General features: G+C 38.3%; 1 protein-coding gene across 10 annotated transcripts in view; it reads right to left on the bottom strand.

Moving 5' to 3' along the window:
* LRRFIP2 (LRR binding FLII interacting protein 2) overlaps window positions 1-16322 on the bottom strand; it is a 133412-nt gene that overhangs the window by 32751 nt on the left and 84339 nt on the right. For 5 of the 10 annotated variants that reach the window (XM_032162092.2, XM_032162093.2, XM_032162096.2 and 2 more), the window contains 4 exons: window positions 15545-15589; window positions 13720-13836; window positions 10368-10439; window positions 1973-2143 (listed from right to left, as the gene is read on the bottom strand). In XM_032162092.2, the coding sequence (XP_032017983.1) occupies window positions 1973-2143; window positions 10368-10439; window positions 13720-13836; window positions 15545-15589 (405 nt within the window). The remainder of the gene's footprint in view (window positions 1-1972; window positions 2144-10367; window positions 10440-13719; window positions 13837-15544; window positions 15590-16322) is intronic. The other 5 variants (XM_032162095.2, XM_032162097.2, XM_032162099.2 and 2 more) reach the window with 1 other exon arrangement.

Raw genomic sequence — 16322 nt, 5'->3', positions numbered from 1 at the left:
GGGTGGATTGCTTGAGCCCAGGAGTTCGAGACCAGCCTGGGCAACATGGTGAAACTCTGTTTCTATAAAAAAATTTTTTCTTTAATTAGCCAGGCGTGGTGGTACATGCCTGTAGTCCCAGCTACTCAGGAGGCTGAGGTGGGAGGATCACTGGAGCCTGGAGACAGAGGCTGCAGTGAGCTATACTTGTGCCACTCCACTCCAGCCTGGGCTACAGAGTGAGACCTTGTCTCCAAAAGGAAAAAAAAAAAAAAAAAAAAGGACAAGATTAAGAAAAAAACTCTATGCATACTAAAATAACTCTATTACCTTCTAAAATGATGGAGGGAAAAACTAAGTTGGTTAAAATAGCTAATTATAAGGGTTTTCTTTATTTTTAAAAATGCTGAAGGATATTTGAGACAATGGAAAGATAATTCATTTTAGTAATGACCCTTAAATACTTAGCATGAGATTTTTACTCTAGTCTGCTAGAAGCAAAGAGCCAAAGACAGATAAGAAAAAACGTGTGGGACAGCAAAAAAAGGAATCCAGAGGCTCTAGGAAAAGCATTATGGCTCAGAATCTCCAAAAATGGCCTATGGAATATATAAGAAGAATCAAAGATATACATATCTAACATATATAATGCTCTTCAATGGGCCACTGTCAGTCCAATATGAAAACAACTAGAAGCCTCTTTTTCACCATCTAAATACAAATCCTAAATAAACAATTTTAGAGCAGTTTTAGATTCACAGTAAAATTATGTTTAAAGTACAGACAGTTTTCATATACTCCCTGTCCCAACACATGCACAGTCTACCCTATTATAAACAACCCACAATAGAGTGGTACATTTCGTTCTATCACTGAACCAACATTGACAGATCACTATCACCCAAAGTCCAGAGTTTACATTAGGGTTCACTCTTGGTGTTGTACATTCTATGGTTTTGGACAAATGTATCCATACATGTATCCATAATAACATGTATCCACCATTATAATATGATACAGAATAGTATCACTGCCCTAAAAATCCTCTATGCTCTGGTCTATTCATCCCTCTCCTCCAAACGCCTGGCAAACACTTCCTAACACTTTTTGAATGTGACCAAAACAGGCTGGAATTGGCATTTCTAGTCCTCAAGGAAAGAAATTCCTAGAAAGACTACAGTAATAATGCTGGCCTCTTAGAGGTTATATAAACAGCTTCTCTCCCTTTATTATGCGCAAATTCAGATTGCTGTTTCTAACAATTTATCAATATGCATTTCCTAAATTATTTTCTGGATTTTTTATATTGGCAGTGTAGTAGCAATCCATTTCTGGCAATAATACCCATTTGACCTCTGCTTGAACTGACATCAACCCTTCAAAAGGTCTAATATGCTTTTAAAAGAATCCAATTTGTTTTCTGCAGTTGTCAAAGAGCAAATCTGGGCCTTGGACAATGCGTTTTATTTTCCATTTGTACATTTTAACATTACAGCTTATAAACCTCTAAAGAAAACATCTTTCAATTTCTGACCCACATCTCCAAATTGCTGATTTTAAATAACTGATTAAAGACTCCTATCCAATTATTTAGAAAATGGATTCTCTTGAACCGTTCAGAAGTTCATAGAAAAAAAACGAATCATCTTAGAGTCTTTGGAGCTTTGTGGGAGTTCCAGTCACTTGTAACCAGAAGAAATATGTAACACTGTAATTACAGTCCCAATTAAGAGATAGAAAATGAAGATAAAACTTGAGTTGTATTCTATTTTCAGAAACTTAACAGAAGACATAAGCTTTTCCTTAAGAAAATATTTTTTTTAAATAAAAAAAATTCAGGGCCTGATATCTCATGGTGTTCTGTCAATTTCCTTGGGCCATTCAGTTTTGACTGAAACATCATTCCTAAATAAGTATGCTGCAATCTTCCATCACTTTGTAAGTGGCAGGGTTTTATTTTCTGCCCCAAGAAAAAATACAAGATAAGCATTACCTTTGATTTTTCTTCATTTTCTCTATAAAATTCTGCCATCTGTTCCTCCTGCTCTTCAATAACATCCTTGAGTGTGTCTACTTGGTAGATTAAATTGTTCTTCTCATTGTCTAACTGTGCATTGGAAACCATGGCTTTCTTGTATTTTTCTTCCACTTCAGACAAAGATTCCTAAATGAGAGTTAAGTCATCAGTCTGATATCTAAAATGTGTTAATTGAATATATGCAATATAACAGGAAATTATAGCACTGCCACAAACACATAAAGATGCATTTTCATAAAATACAAGCGGTTTGGGGAACTCCTTGTTTAGTAACATGCACATGAAACAGGAAGACAATAATAAGCCAATAATGCCTTTATAAGAACAATATGTATCTCTGTTCTCCAAGAAAACAAAATTAAGCAGCAACATAGCCTCTGAAAGATGAAAAGAAGTGAAAACAACATATATCTGTAAGAGCCACAAAATGAAGAATCATCAATATTTTCAGAAATTTTACTCTTATAATTTTAATAACAGACTGGTGTTCAGAATGCAGTGATACCACAGAATACAGCCTCTCTTTTTTTTTTTTTTTTTTTTTTGAGACGGAGTCTCGCTCTGTCCCCCCAGGCTGGAGTGCAGTGGCGCAATCTCGGCTCACTGCAAGCTCTGCCTCCCGGGTTCATGCCATTCTCCTGCCTCAGCCTCTCCGAGTAGCTGGGATTACAGGCGCCCGCCACCACGACCGGCTAATTTTTTGTATTTTTAGTAGAGACGGGGTTTCACCGTGGTCTTGATCTCCTGACCTCGTGATCCGCCCGCCTCGGCCTCCCAAAGTGCTGGGATTACAAGCATGAGCCACCGCGCCCGGCTGCCTCTCTTTACATACATGAACTTCATATGCATTTGAATTTTGCCACTTTCTAGACAGTTGTTTTTAGTACTTTCCTGTTCTGCATAAAAATGCCAATATAAAGGTAAATATTTTTTCTAGCAATTATCCAAATTTCAATCATGTTTAAATAAGCAACACAAAAATGAATATTAAAAAAAGAGCTTGGCCAGGCACAGTGGCTCATCTCTGTAATCCCAGCACCTTGGGAGGCCAAGGGGGTAGACTGCTTGAGCCCAGGAGCTCAAGACAAGCCTGGGTAACCTGACAAAACCCTGTCTCTACAAAAAAAAAAAAAAAAACAAAAATTAGCCAGACACAGTGGCGCACACCTGTAGCCCCAGCTACTTGGGATGCTAGGTGGGAGGACTGATTGAGCCCAGGAGGTCAGGGCTGCAGTAAGCAGAGATCATGCCACCACACTCCAGCCTGGGTGACACAGCGAGACCCTATCTCTATCAATAAAACAAAACAAAATAAGAGAGTCTGATCTAGTGTCACAGTTTTGAAGTAAAAAAAAAGAAAAGGTACCACAAAATGCCTGAAATGTTATATATCTCAAAATTTTCTGCCTAAAATAACTTACATTTTTTTTGTGTGTAACCATATCTACTTTGGTAATTACTACTGCCTAGTGACTTTTTTAAAGCTAAAAAAAAATGTTTCACACAGGAAAAGTAATTATTTATGGAAATAAGTTAAAAAAATACTAGCACAAATGTTTATCAATGAAATGGAACTAAGAGCCCAGAACTTACATTTACAATCAGTTAATTTGGACAAAGGGGTCCATGTAACTCAATGGGAAAAGAATAAATGGTATTGGGACAAGTGGATACCCACAAACAAAAGAATGAAGTTGGACTCCTACCTCACACCATACACGAAAATTAACTCAGCATGAGCCATAGATGTAAATGTAAGAGCTAAAACAATAAACCGCTTCAAAGAAAATATGGACAAATCTTCATGACCTTGGGATAGGCAATGGTTTTTTACATACACCAAGAGCACTATAAACCAGCCGGGTGCGGTGCCTCACACCTGTAATCCCGGTACTTTGGGAGGCTGAGGCAGGTGGATCACTTGAGGTCAGGAGTTCAAGACCAGCTTGACCAACATGGTGAAACCCTATCTCTACCAAAAACACAAAAATTAGCGGGGGCATGGTGGTGGGTGCCTGTAATCCCAGCTACTCAGGAGGTTGAGGCAGGAGAATTGCTTGAACCCAGGAGGCAGAGGTTGCACTGAGCCAAGATCATGCCACTGTACCCCAGCCTGGGTAACAGAGTGAGACCCTGTCTCAAAAACAAACAAAAAACAAAAAGCATTATAAACCAAAAAAAGACTTCACTCAAATATAAAACTTTTTTTTTTTTTTTTTTTTTTGTGATGGAGTCTCACGTTATTGCCCAGGCTGGAGTGCAATGGCATGATCTCAGCTCCCTGCAACCTCCACCTTCTGGGTTCATGCGATTCTCCTGCCTCAGCCTCCTGCGTAGCTGGAATTACAGGCACACACCACCACTCCCGGCTAATTTTTTTGTATTTTTTAGTAGAGATGGGGTTTCACTATGTTGGCCAGACTGGTCTCAAACTCCTGACCTCATGATCTGCCCACCTCAGCCTCCCAAAGTGCTGGGATTACAGCTTTGAGCCACTGCGCCTGGCCCAAATGTAAAACTTTTATGCTGCAAATGATATGATCAAGAAAGTAAAAAGACAACCCACAGAATGGGAGAAAATATTTACAAATCTTATATCTGATAAGGGACTTATATGCAGAATAATATATAAACAACTCCTACAACTCAACAATAAAAGACACACAAATCAATTTAAAAATGGGCAAGGACCTGGATATTTCTCCAAAGAGGATATGCAAATGGCAAATAAGCACAGGAACACATGCTCAACATCATTAGTCATTAGGAAAATGCACATCAAAACCACAATAAGATACCATTCACACTCATTAGGATGGCTATAATCTACAATCAAAAATACAGAAGACAAGTGTTAGTAAGGATGTGGAGAAACTAGATCTCCCATATATTGCTGGTAGGAACATAAAATGGTGCGGCTACTTTGGAAAGCAGTTTGACAATTCCTCAAAATGTTAAATATAGTGTTACCATATGAGCCAGCAATTCTATTCCTAGCAATCTACCAAAGAGAACTGATATGTCTACACAAAAACTTGTACACAAATGTTCACAGCAGCATTATTCATAATAGAAAAGTATAAACAACGCTCCCAACTGACAAATGGATTAACAAAATGCAGCAAATCCATACAGTGGAATACTATCTAGCCATTAAAAAAAGACTGACAGATAATATGACATGGGTGAATATTGAATATATTAGCTAAATGAAAGCCAATTACAAAAGACCACATATTGTATGATTCCATTTGTATAAAATCTCCAGAATAGGTGAATCTACAGAGACAGAAAGTTAGTGATTGGGGTTTCTTTTCTGGCTGATGAAAACGTTCTAAAGATGGGTTGTGGTGCTAGTTGCACTACTCTATGAGTATGCTAAAAACTACTGAATTATATATTTTAAATGGGTAAATACTTATGGAATGTGAATTATCTCTAAATAAAAATATATACATACATACATACACACACACACTTTTTTTTTTTTTTTTGTGGAGACAGGATCTCACTCTGTCACCCAGGCTGGACCACTGTGGCACAATCTCAGCTAACTGCAGCTTCGACCTCCCCAGACTCAGGTGATCCTCCCATGTCAGCCTCCCAAGTAACTGGGACCACAGGCATGTGCTACCACACCTGGCTAATTTTTTGTAGAGACAAGGTTTCACCATGTTGCCCGGGTTGATCTCAAACTCCTGGGCTCAAGTGATCCACCCACTTTGGCCTCCAAAACTGGATTACAGGTATGATTCACCACGCCTGGCCACACACACTTTTAATAATGCTTCGTAAACCAGAATTAAGTTGTCAGGGAAGATTTCAACTACGATTAGAAACAAATTTAACCAAAACAAAGAATATAAGCAAAGTCAATTATATAGTGCTCTAAATATATCTACATGTATCTTACTATAATGCAGACTTTAGAATAATTCTCATCCATCTGAGAGGCTAATAGCAGAAAAAAAGTCATCACAACTCAGTGCCATATAAAACCACATGAACACCAGAATTTAAGATAGCTCAAGTACTAGATGTACTAGATGCATGCACAAAATATATAATACAATAAATAAGACATAAATGTTGCAATGTAATCTTCCTTTAAACACTAGACCACAAAAGACTGTTTTAAATGGAAGTGTCAGGTATTTTAGTGATCTTAATCTCACTTACATAGTGATACCCATTTGGAATTTGTTTTACTCAAACGCTTCTTTTTTTTTTTTTGAGACGGAGTCTCACTGTGTCACCCGGCCTGGAGTGCAATGGCACAATCTCAGCTCACTGCAACCTCAGCCTCCTGGGTTCAAGTTATTCTCCTGCCTCAGCCTCCTGAGAAGTTGGGATTATAGGCTCCCACCACCATGCCTGGCTAGTTTTTGTATTTTTAGTAGAGACAGGGTTTCACTATGTTGGCCAGGCTGGTCTGGACCTCCTGACCTCAGGTGATCCACCCACCTCAGCCTCCCCATAGTGCTGTGATTATAGGCATGAGCCACCGCGCCCGGCCTTGAATGCTTCTAAGTCACCGATTTTCAAAGTGTGGGTTCCAGACTAGCAGCAACAGCACCTCTTGGGAACAGGGTAAAAATGCAAATTTCCAATGCCATCCCAGACCCAGGGAATAGAAAATCTGAAGGTAAAGTCTAGCAATCTGTATTTATTAAAAGCTTCAGGTGATTATGACACACACCAAAGTGCTGAAGCCACTGTGTTAATGTTTAAGCATTGATTATCTATGCCCATATACTTCTAGAACAAGCCTTCACAACCCTATGACCAAAATTGTCAACCAGATTGTAAGCTATCTGAATTCAGGGACATGATATCTTCATTGTTTTATTCTCAGTCACTTCATAAATCAGTCAATTTACAGCTGATGGCAAGACTTACCCCTACAGTCTATTAACTCTTGACAGTTCTTTCTGGGATTACTGAAGTTAAAGCTATTTCTCTCCTTATTCTTACTGTCCTTCTAAGAATTAAAGGCATGGGCAATATTTAAAAAGAACATTGGCCAGGCATGGTGGCTCACACCTGTAATCTCAGCACTTTGGGAGGCAGAGGTGGGAGGATTGCTTGAGTCCAGGAGTTGTAGATGAGCCTGAGCAACATGGTGAGACTGCATTAAAAAAAAAAAAAAAAAAAAAAAAGCGCAGGGGTCAAGCATGGTGGCTAATGTCTGTAATCCCAATGCTTTGAGAGGCCAAGGGGGAGAATTGCTTGAGCCCAGGAATTCAAGACCAGCCTGGGCAGCATAGCAAGAGTCCGTATCTATAAAAAATTAAAACATCAGCCAGGTGTGGTGGTGCACCTCTATAGTCCCAGCTACTCGGCAGGCTTAGGCAGGAGGATTGCTTGAGTCCAGGAGTTCAAGGTGGCAATGAGCTACGATTGCGTCACTACACTCCAGCTTGGGTGACAGAGCAAGAGACCTTGTCTCTAAAAAAAATTTTTAAATAAAAAAATAAAATTTTAATTTAAAAAAAAAGTACCTAAGTAAAACATAAGATTTTCATTGGAGGTAAAAATAAATAATATAAAGCAAAAGTCTTCCTTGACCATGCTCCCTCCAGAGGCACAAGCGTTATTGGTTTGGTAGATTATCTTTCAGGCCATTTCCTATTTGTTTATAGCATAAAATATATACCCTTGACTTCATATATATTTTTAATACAAATTATATACTCTACATTTTGTTCTATAGCTTGCCTTTTTTCAATACATCTTGGAAAGTTTTCAGTCACTATAGATTTACTATTGTTATTTATTGCTATAACTCTGTACTTAAATTTAATAAGGTATTAATTTTAATAGTTTTTAAAATGGGTTAACGGGTTTAGTCCTTTGACTTACAAAATCATTAATCTTTTACGAAATAGATCACCTAAAATTTACAATTAATATTTTACTGCATTTTCTGGGTAATAGTACACACTATATACCAGTACAGCATGGGCAAATGCTGTATTAGTAATAATAAACTTTCCTGATAAAAGGATGGAGCGGGGAGTGGTTGAGTGCATCCCAAAGGCAAATATAATAACAGTAATGTCACAAGCAATGAGCCAACATCCTTTTTCAATAGGATACATCATACCACCATGCTTGGTCACCAATCAGACAATCTTTTCTTTGTTTTTATGGGTTTTTTTCCATTTCAAGTGTCAAGGATAAATGTAATCTGAAGTCGAGTTCAATTATACTCTGGCATGAATTAGGAAAAGCGATCTCATCTGTTCACATCTCAAATCTAATCTGTTCTTTTGTATTCTTCAAAGAATGCAATAAATGGTAGATCTAACATGAAAGGAAAAAACGTTTTAAATAAAATGCCAGTAAGAACGCCCCTGAATCCTACACTGTTACACATGTGACTTTAATACAAGCATATTTATTTAATGTACCGATTTGTTTGATCCAAGATAATTTCAAAAGTCGTATCTCTAAAACCTTAAAAGAGAGATTAAATCCTGAAGATTAAAGGAGCAAGATTACATGAGAACATCAACTATTTCTGTAATTCTTCTGATATTTACTGACAAACTCATGCTGCCCTATCAGCAACTTGCAGGCTTCCCTCATGGGCACTTCCCACTGGACTTGTCACCTTTTTGGGTCCTGAGTCTTACTCTGTTTCTCATGGACCATATCACTTGCATGAAGAGTTTGGCTGATAGTGGGACTACTTCAAATCATGCCAGGTAAGATGACAAAACCCTTGCCCATGAAGTCCATGCTTTGTCCTTTGGATATATCCTGAGTCACCTTTCTAAATGTCTTGCTTTTTGATTTTTTAGAGGTGTAGTGTGTATTTTGCTTTTTGTTTGTTTTGAGACACAGTCTTACTCTGTCACCCAGGCTGGAGTGAAATGGCACCATCTCAGCTCATTGCAACCTCCGCCTCCCAGGTTCAAGCAATTCTCCTGCCTCAGCCTCCCAAGTAGCTTGGATTACAGGTGCCTGCCACCATGCCTGGTGAATTTTTTGTATTTTTAGTAGAGACAGGGTTTCGCCATGTTGGCTAGGCTGGTCTCAAACTCCTGACCTCAGGTCATCCGCCCACCTCGGCCTCCCAAAGTGCTGGGATTACAGGCGTGAGCCACCGTGCCTGCCCTGTAGTGTATCTTTTGATTTCAAATCAGGACATACATGTGTTCAAATAAACTTCTGGTTTCTTCATAACAGGAGGCTTCAACTTCAGAATGAAATGTGAGGAAACGAAGAGCATGATAACCAAATGCTATTTACAACCAAACAGTATGCCTCACACATTTATATTGAAAAATGTTAGTGATCCTTTCTGGGAAAAGATAGACCATTTACATTTACCTCCAAATTCTTTAAGGCACTAGATCTGTGTCATCTTTTTTGACCTATAGGTTAAAAAAACCCAAGCCAAAAGAAAATACAGGCCTCACGCCTTCATGTTCCTTCCTCCGGGGGGATATTTATAATAATGGTGTCTCAGTTGCTACTTCCTCCCACATTTAATACTGACTGAGTTTGGTAACAGAAATATGCAACACTTTTTCATTTAGCGTGGAAGAAATTTTGAGATCCAACTCTCAATAAAAATATTCTTGGTATTTTTTTAGGTGTTTGACCAATTTAATTTTGTATGGCTAAGACACAAGGGATATGCATGTATTTTACAAGGTTTTAAAACTGTAAAGGAGGCTGGGCGAGGTGGCTCACGCCTGTAATCCCAGCACTTTGGGAGGCCAAGGCAGGAAGATGGCTTGAGCCCAGGAGTTCAAGACCAGCCTGGGCAACATAGTGAGACCCTGTCTCTACAAGAAAAATAAGAAAGAAAAAAAAACTGTAGGCCGGGCGCGGTGGCTCACCCTTGTAATCCCAGCACTTTGGGAGGCCGAGGCGGGCGGATCATGAGGTCAGGAGATCGAGACCACGGTGAAACCCCGTCTCTACTAAAAATACAAAAAAAATTAGCCGGGCGTGGTGGCGGGCGCCTGTAGTCCCAGCCACTCGGAGAGGCTGAGGCAGGAGAATGGCGTGAACCCCGGGAGGCGGAGCTTGCAGTGAGCCGAGATTGTGCCACTGCACTCCAGCCTGGGCGACAGAGCGAGACTCCGTCTCAAAAAAAAAAAAACAAAAAACTGTAAATGATATCTTCTGCGGAATATTCAAAAACTACTACACATTTAAACATAAGCAGAGATTGAAAGTTCACCATTCCTATGCACTGCAGGTTAAGCACATGCTTGAAAGACAAACACTGTTAGTAAAGCTATGTGGAGTTGGTTAACAGAACTTGCAAAGCCACCATTGCCAACACTTCTGCATACAGAGCATGCTTGGGCTGCAGAATGGGCCCTGATACCTTTAGTTCTTTAAGCCCCTGCATGTATCTCCCTTCTACATCCTGTATCTGGTCCTTAAGGTCATAGATATCCTGCAGGACATAGGAATGAACCATTGCATAAAACCATGCACAAACATATATTAATTCGCAAAGGATTCAGATGAAATGTGACTCACTTTTGTATATTCCAGACTAAAAGCAGAGAAATCGAAGTACAAAACCATAACTCCCACTCCCAACCACTGAAAAGGGCAAATAGGTCAGGGGATAGTGGGACTGGGGGAAGGTCTAGAGTAATCAATCTAATGCTAAATATTCTCTTGGCATTAAATTCTGTTAATAACAGCATAGCAAACGGGGACAGGGCTATATATGGAGGAAAAAGCTACATAAATTATAATATTTAAAATCATACAACTTTTAATATTTTATAAATCACTTAAAATTTTTTTAGCACAATGCTTCACCTAGAACTAGTAAAATATACAGTAAATTAATAAGAGGTGGCAAATTTTAATGATTCATGCAAAAGTTTTTTAAAAATATAATAAATGAATATGAACAAAGTTTTCTTTCAATGACTTGGTTACTGGCCACAATTAAGAGAAAGGGAGTAAAGGGAGGGAAGTTAAACATTTTGAACAGAATATCAAATGAGATATTCCATCCTGAGGATACCATTTAAATGATGAGAAAAGCACTTGCTCCAAATGTTACCATAATCCTTATAGGAAAAGTGAAACAGGTCAAATTTTAAATGGAAAATATTGTTTCCCTGTGCCTGACCTTGTTATATAAGGTCTATTCTGAATGCTCGATTTATGTCCAAAATAACTGCACAAGGCCCTAAATACAATTCTGCAATTACAAGCAGGATCAATTATTAAAGGCTGATTATACACATTTTTGGTATTATATTTTCCCTGCCTCCTTCATTGCCTCTCCAGTAGGTTTGACTGTCTTTTATTCATTGATTCATTCAATACACATTTATGAAGAACCTATTTAGGAGGCAGATGGTAGGATACAAAAATAACACTTCCTTCAAGAAGGTCATTCTTTCAAGGAAGAAAAAACAAGCAACAAGTAGTATGACAAAAGCAAGCTAAGTCTAAGGCTGGAAGGCCTTGTCCTCATATCCTTTTGTCCCATTAGAATGCAGTAGCTAAAGGCAAGAGTTTATCTTACTCAACTTTCCACCCTGGCACTCATGTCTGGTACACAGCAAGAGCTGGTAAGAGTTCAATTAATACTGACACCTTCAAACCAATGGCCATGCTGGCCTAGGTGCTCTCCTTCTCTGCCACTGTTGCAAGCCTCTCCATCCTCCCCTAACCCCCCAACCCATTTTCACCAGTGAGACTCCTTTTCCAACCCTACCGGCAATTTTTTTTTTTTTTTTTCTGAGATGGAGTCTCGCACTGTCGCCCAGGCTGGAGTGCAGTGGCGCGATCTTGGCTCACTGCAACCTCTGCCTCCCGGGTTCAAGAAATTCTCCTGCCTCAGCCTCCCAAGTAGCTGTGATTACAGGTGCCTACCACCACCATGCCCAGCTAATTTTTTGTATTTTTAGTAGAGACGGGGTTTCACTCTGTTGGCCAGGCTGGTCTCAAACTCCTGACCTCGTGATCCACCTGTCTTGGCCTCCCAAAGTCCTGGGATTACAGGAGTGACAAAATTTTTTTTAAGGCTAGTAAAGTGAAGCAATGAAGGTGTTGATGGAACAAATAGATCTGTAACTGCTTGTGATCAATTACTTGTAAACGCTACTGCACTCAGACCAGCCCCTACCTACAATCTAAGTCACCACCTGTCCTCTACCTCCCCTCCAGTGAAGAGGGGACCTCCAGTCCAGGCAAGCTCATCCATCTGAGTCCTGGACTCTGCTCTCACCCACTCAGGCCCTTTGATCTGTCAGTTACCCCTCTCTCCTTCCTCAACCTTCATCCTCTCTCTACTGGCTCAACCCAACCAAAGAAAATAATAATCACTCTCACCTTTAAAAGAAAGCTAAAAACCTTTTCTTAAATTTCTCTCTCCCTACCAATTGCCTAACCAATTCCCAGTCTCTCGTATTCACTCCAGAGCAAGTTTCTCACATTTTCTCCCCTTGCAGTTTTGACTTGCTCACCTCATCCTCACTGTTGAACCAAGGGTTACTGGTCTTCTGGCCTGCAATGCTTCCTCTGACTGTGATCAAAGTTATTTTTTAAGAATGCAAAGCAGATAGTATTGCTCTCCTATTTAGTTGTCAGGGTAAAACCCTACCCTCCCATAGTTGTCAGGGTAAAACTGAATTCCTTTCAGGCTAGCATACAAGATGCTTTGTGATTTGGCCCCTCACTACTTTTCCAGCCTTCTCTCTTATATGCTACTATTCTTCACTTCTCATGCCACCCTCTGGCAACTTTGCTATACAGGTAGCTTTCTGGGTTCTCTGAATGCATCTCTTTGAGAAAGCCTTCCCCCTTCAATTACTTTGCTTGGTTAATTTTTATTTTTCCTTCAAACTTTAGCTCAGAGTTTTGCCTTTTCTGAAAAGCCTTTTGTTATCTCTTCTCCTAGTCCAATTTAAATGATGCTTTCTTGAATTACCTTAACAGACCCATTCTTGCTACTACCATTGTATAACACCACCTGGTTTTATTGGTTTGTATCAGTTTGTCTTCCCTATGAAAAAGGGAAATCCTGAAGGCCAGAACATATTTTGCCTCTTAAATCTCTAAGGCCAAGTGCTCAATAAATCTTGAATGAACAAATGTATGCAATTTCTCTCACTACCTCTTGCCTCACAAATAGCAGGTTCAGCAAATAAAATATATATTTTTTAAAGTTCTCTTTTCCAAGTAAAGGGGTTAATAAGGATGGAGACCTAATTAATGAGTCAAATAAGCTTTTCATTATCTCAGGTATTTCTGTTACCCAAATATTATTACACTTCTGTTACTATGAAAAACTGAGAGATAACTATATTCAAGCAGCTGAATACCATCAAGGCTCAAAAGACTAATAATTACCATAATCTAGTTCTTTGTACACCCACATATTTTCCATTTAAAACATGGCCAGTTGTTTCTGAGAGAATTCCTTTTACATACATTACAAAGTGGGTTTTTTTTGGCATTTGTAAATTAGCAGAAATTCCAACACCATCAAATTTTCAGGAAAGAGAACAGAAAAAAGAACTATCTAATCTCCTTCCTTTGAAGCTCTGAAACACCTGAGTCACACTTTTGTACTGTACTTATTTTTTTAAAAAGAAATCATATTCCTTCTTTCTACTAAGTCACATTAAAGGTTAAAAGTTCCAGTATATTACCAAGAAGTCAAAAAACTGCTTTTAAAAAGAAAACCAAAAACTTCAGTTTACCCGCAATTCACTTAATGAAGTGTCTGGATCTATTAAGCTGCTGGTGTCCCCACTTCCTCGTCTGGATGAGTTTCCACTTAGAGGGGTTGTTGCTGAGGCAGAATTTCGAGATGAAGGCTAGAAAGAGAAATATGAGCCTTCTAAGTCTCATTTCTTTAAAAATATGTTTGCTGTGGAAACTAAAAACAGGGCAGGGTGGTTGGGGGAAGATGTGGGTTTCAGATGAAGAAGTTACCATGTGTAATCAATGGTCAGTTTAGATTGGCTTGCAGGTATCCAGGTATACAGAAGGGCCCAAGCATACTAAGCAAAATTTCATGACACAAATACCTTATCAAAATCTATAATTCATAATAACCAAAAGGAAAATAGTTTTTATGAGGGTTATTTTCTAAGTTTATCTTTGCTATCCTGTAAACAATACTGAAGTGAGCACATCAGATTAACTTAAAGCAGTTTTAGAATTTTATAACTGTTATGCTAATCAGCACTTCCCCTTTTTAATTTCTGAACTGCTTATCAATCTCTTCTTTGTCTAATACTCTGTTGAGTTGATAAAGATGAAGATACTATTTGCAGCAGAGAGCAGCAACACTGGATATCACTATGAATGTACACTGTTCTTCCCAAAATTTATTTAAACGTGAGATTATGCTATTGATTAATAAACTGCATGAATCTGTGCTGTCCAATATACTTGCGATTAGCCACATGCAGCTAATGAGCACTTGAAATGTGGTTAATCCAAATTGAGAGTTGCGTATAGGATACATACCAGATTTTGAAGGCATAGTGTAGAAAAAAGAATGAAATATATCTCATTAATAATTTTATATTTATTATTTTTATTATTTTTTCTTGAGGTGGAGTCTCGCTCTGTTGCCCAGGCTGGAGTGCAGGGCACGATCTCGGCTCACTGCAACCTCTACCTCCCGGGTTCAGGCAATTCTCCTGCCTCAGCCTCCCAGACTGAGGAGTAGCTGGGACAACAGGCAGGCAAAACCATGACTGGCTAATATTTTTTTGCACTTTTAGCAGAGACGGGGTTTACCACGTTGGTCAGGCTGGTCTCGAACTCCTGACCTCAAATGATCCACCCGCCTTGGCCTCCCAAAGTGTTGGGATTACAGGCATTGAGCTACCTAGTCTAGCCTAGTAATTTTATATTGATTATATGTTGAAATAGTTTGGATATTTGGATTAAATAAAATATAATACCTAAATTAATTTTACCTGCTTCTTTTTACTTTTTAAATGTGGCTACTAGAAAATTTAAACTTATATATAAGTTCACATGTATGGCTTGCATTACATTTCTACTGGACAGAGCTAATTTATCTTTCTTGGGTATAGCATAAAATTAATCTTGATAAATCATCTCCCTGACTTTCTAAAAATACTTTCAGAAGAAAGAGACTTTTAACACAAACCAAATTCTAGAAAGGAGCTATTTTACTTCAAGAAACAATTTATATATAAAAGGAAAAAACATCTCAAGAGTTTGTCACCACCATTCCTAAAGAAACTTCATTTTCAGTGTTTACTGGCTTCTTCTCAGGATCAATTTCAAGAGGAATGAAAATCAGAAGAGAAGCCAAAAGCTAAAGAGGTGACATTCAAGGAAATAAAATGCAGTGTGTCTTCTCTTCCCAGGGCCTCACATGATTTAACTTCGAAGGAATTCTGGAGGGTCAAGGACAGGAAATAGATGAAGGGAGGAAGAGCAGCTACATCAGACCAATTGTTGTAAAATAAATAATGAACAAGTTACAGATAGCAAGTTTAATTGACCTTGAGAATTTCCCTTAGGAATTTACATACTCACTCTTGTATAATTTTCAGCATACTGTTTGTCAGATTTTTCATCCAACTAGAAAAGAACAAAGATAAAAATCAGGAAAGATGCTTAGCAAGTTGATTTTTTTTAGGAGGAAAAAAGTGATCTTGAGTTTTCCAAGTTAAATGATGTTTGAAGCCTAAAATTAAACATATTAAAAATGAAATAAAAATTCCAGTTTAACATAAGATAAAATGTCAGCAACTTTAATTTTTATCCTAACGAAGACACTGAGTAAACAATCTATATTTACTCAAAAGTTTAGAATTTTTGGGTAAATTTTCTGTTTAAGGTATTTAAAACACATTAAAGAAGGCTACATATAAAAAGTTTTAGCACTGCAAATGTAAATACAAAAAAAGTTTGTACATATCAAAAAGAAAAGTCTGATAAAACCAAAAGCGAAAAACCTCTATTTCTAAACATTATTAGGACACAGGACACATAGATAAAGACTAGTACACTCAGCCAAAAAAGTTCAGATTAGATTAAAGCATGTTAAATATGTCACCAAAATATTTTCCCCCACATCAAGGATTTTGTTTTTTCAGTAATACATGCACTTGTGACCAAAAAAAAAAATCAAACAGCACAGAAGAGTATGAGTAGGGCTCTCTCCCTACCATGCCATACCCTGACCACCAGTCTCTCTAATAGCAACCAACCACAAAGTCTTTAAAAAATTCTAGCAAGTGTCCCATATATGTTCTACATCTTCTTTTTCCCTTTACCAAGTCTCAAAGATTTGAGAAAGTACTTCATCTTT

This window comes from Hylobates moloch, unplaced genomic scaffold (assembly GCF_009828535.3).
Source record: "Hylobates moloch isolate HMO894 unplaced genomic scaffold, HMol_V3 SCAFFOLD_8, whole genome shotgun sequence".
NCBI lineage: Eukaryota > Metazoa > Chordata > Mammalia > Primates > Hylobatidae > Hylobates > Hylobates moloch.
The sequence above is the reverse complement of the archived record's forward strand: the minus strand, read 5'-3'. Positions and strand labels throughout refer to the sequence as shown.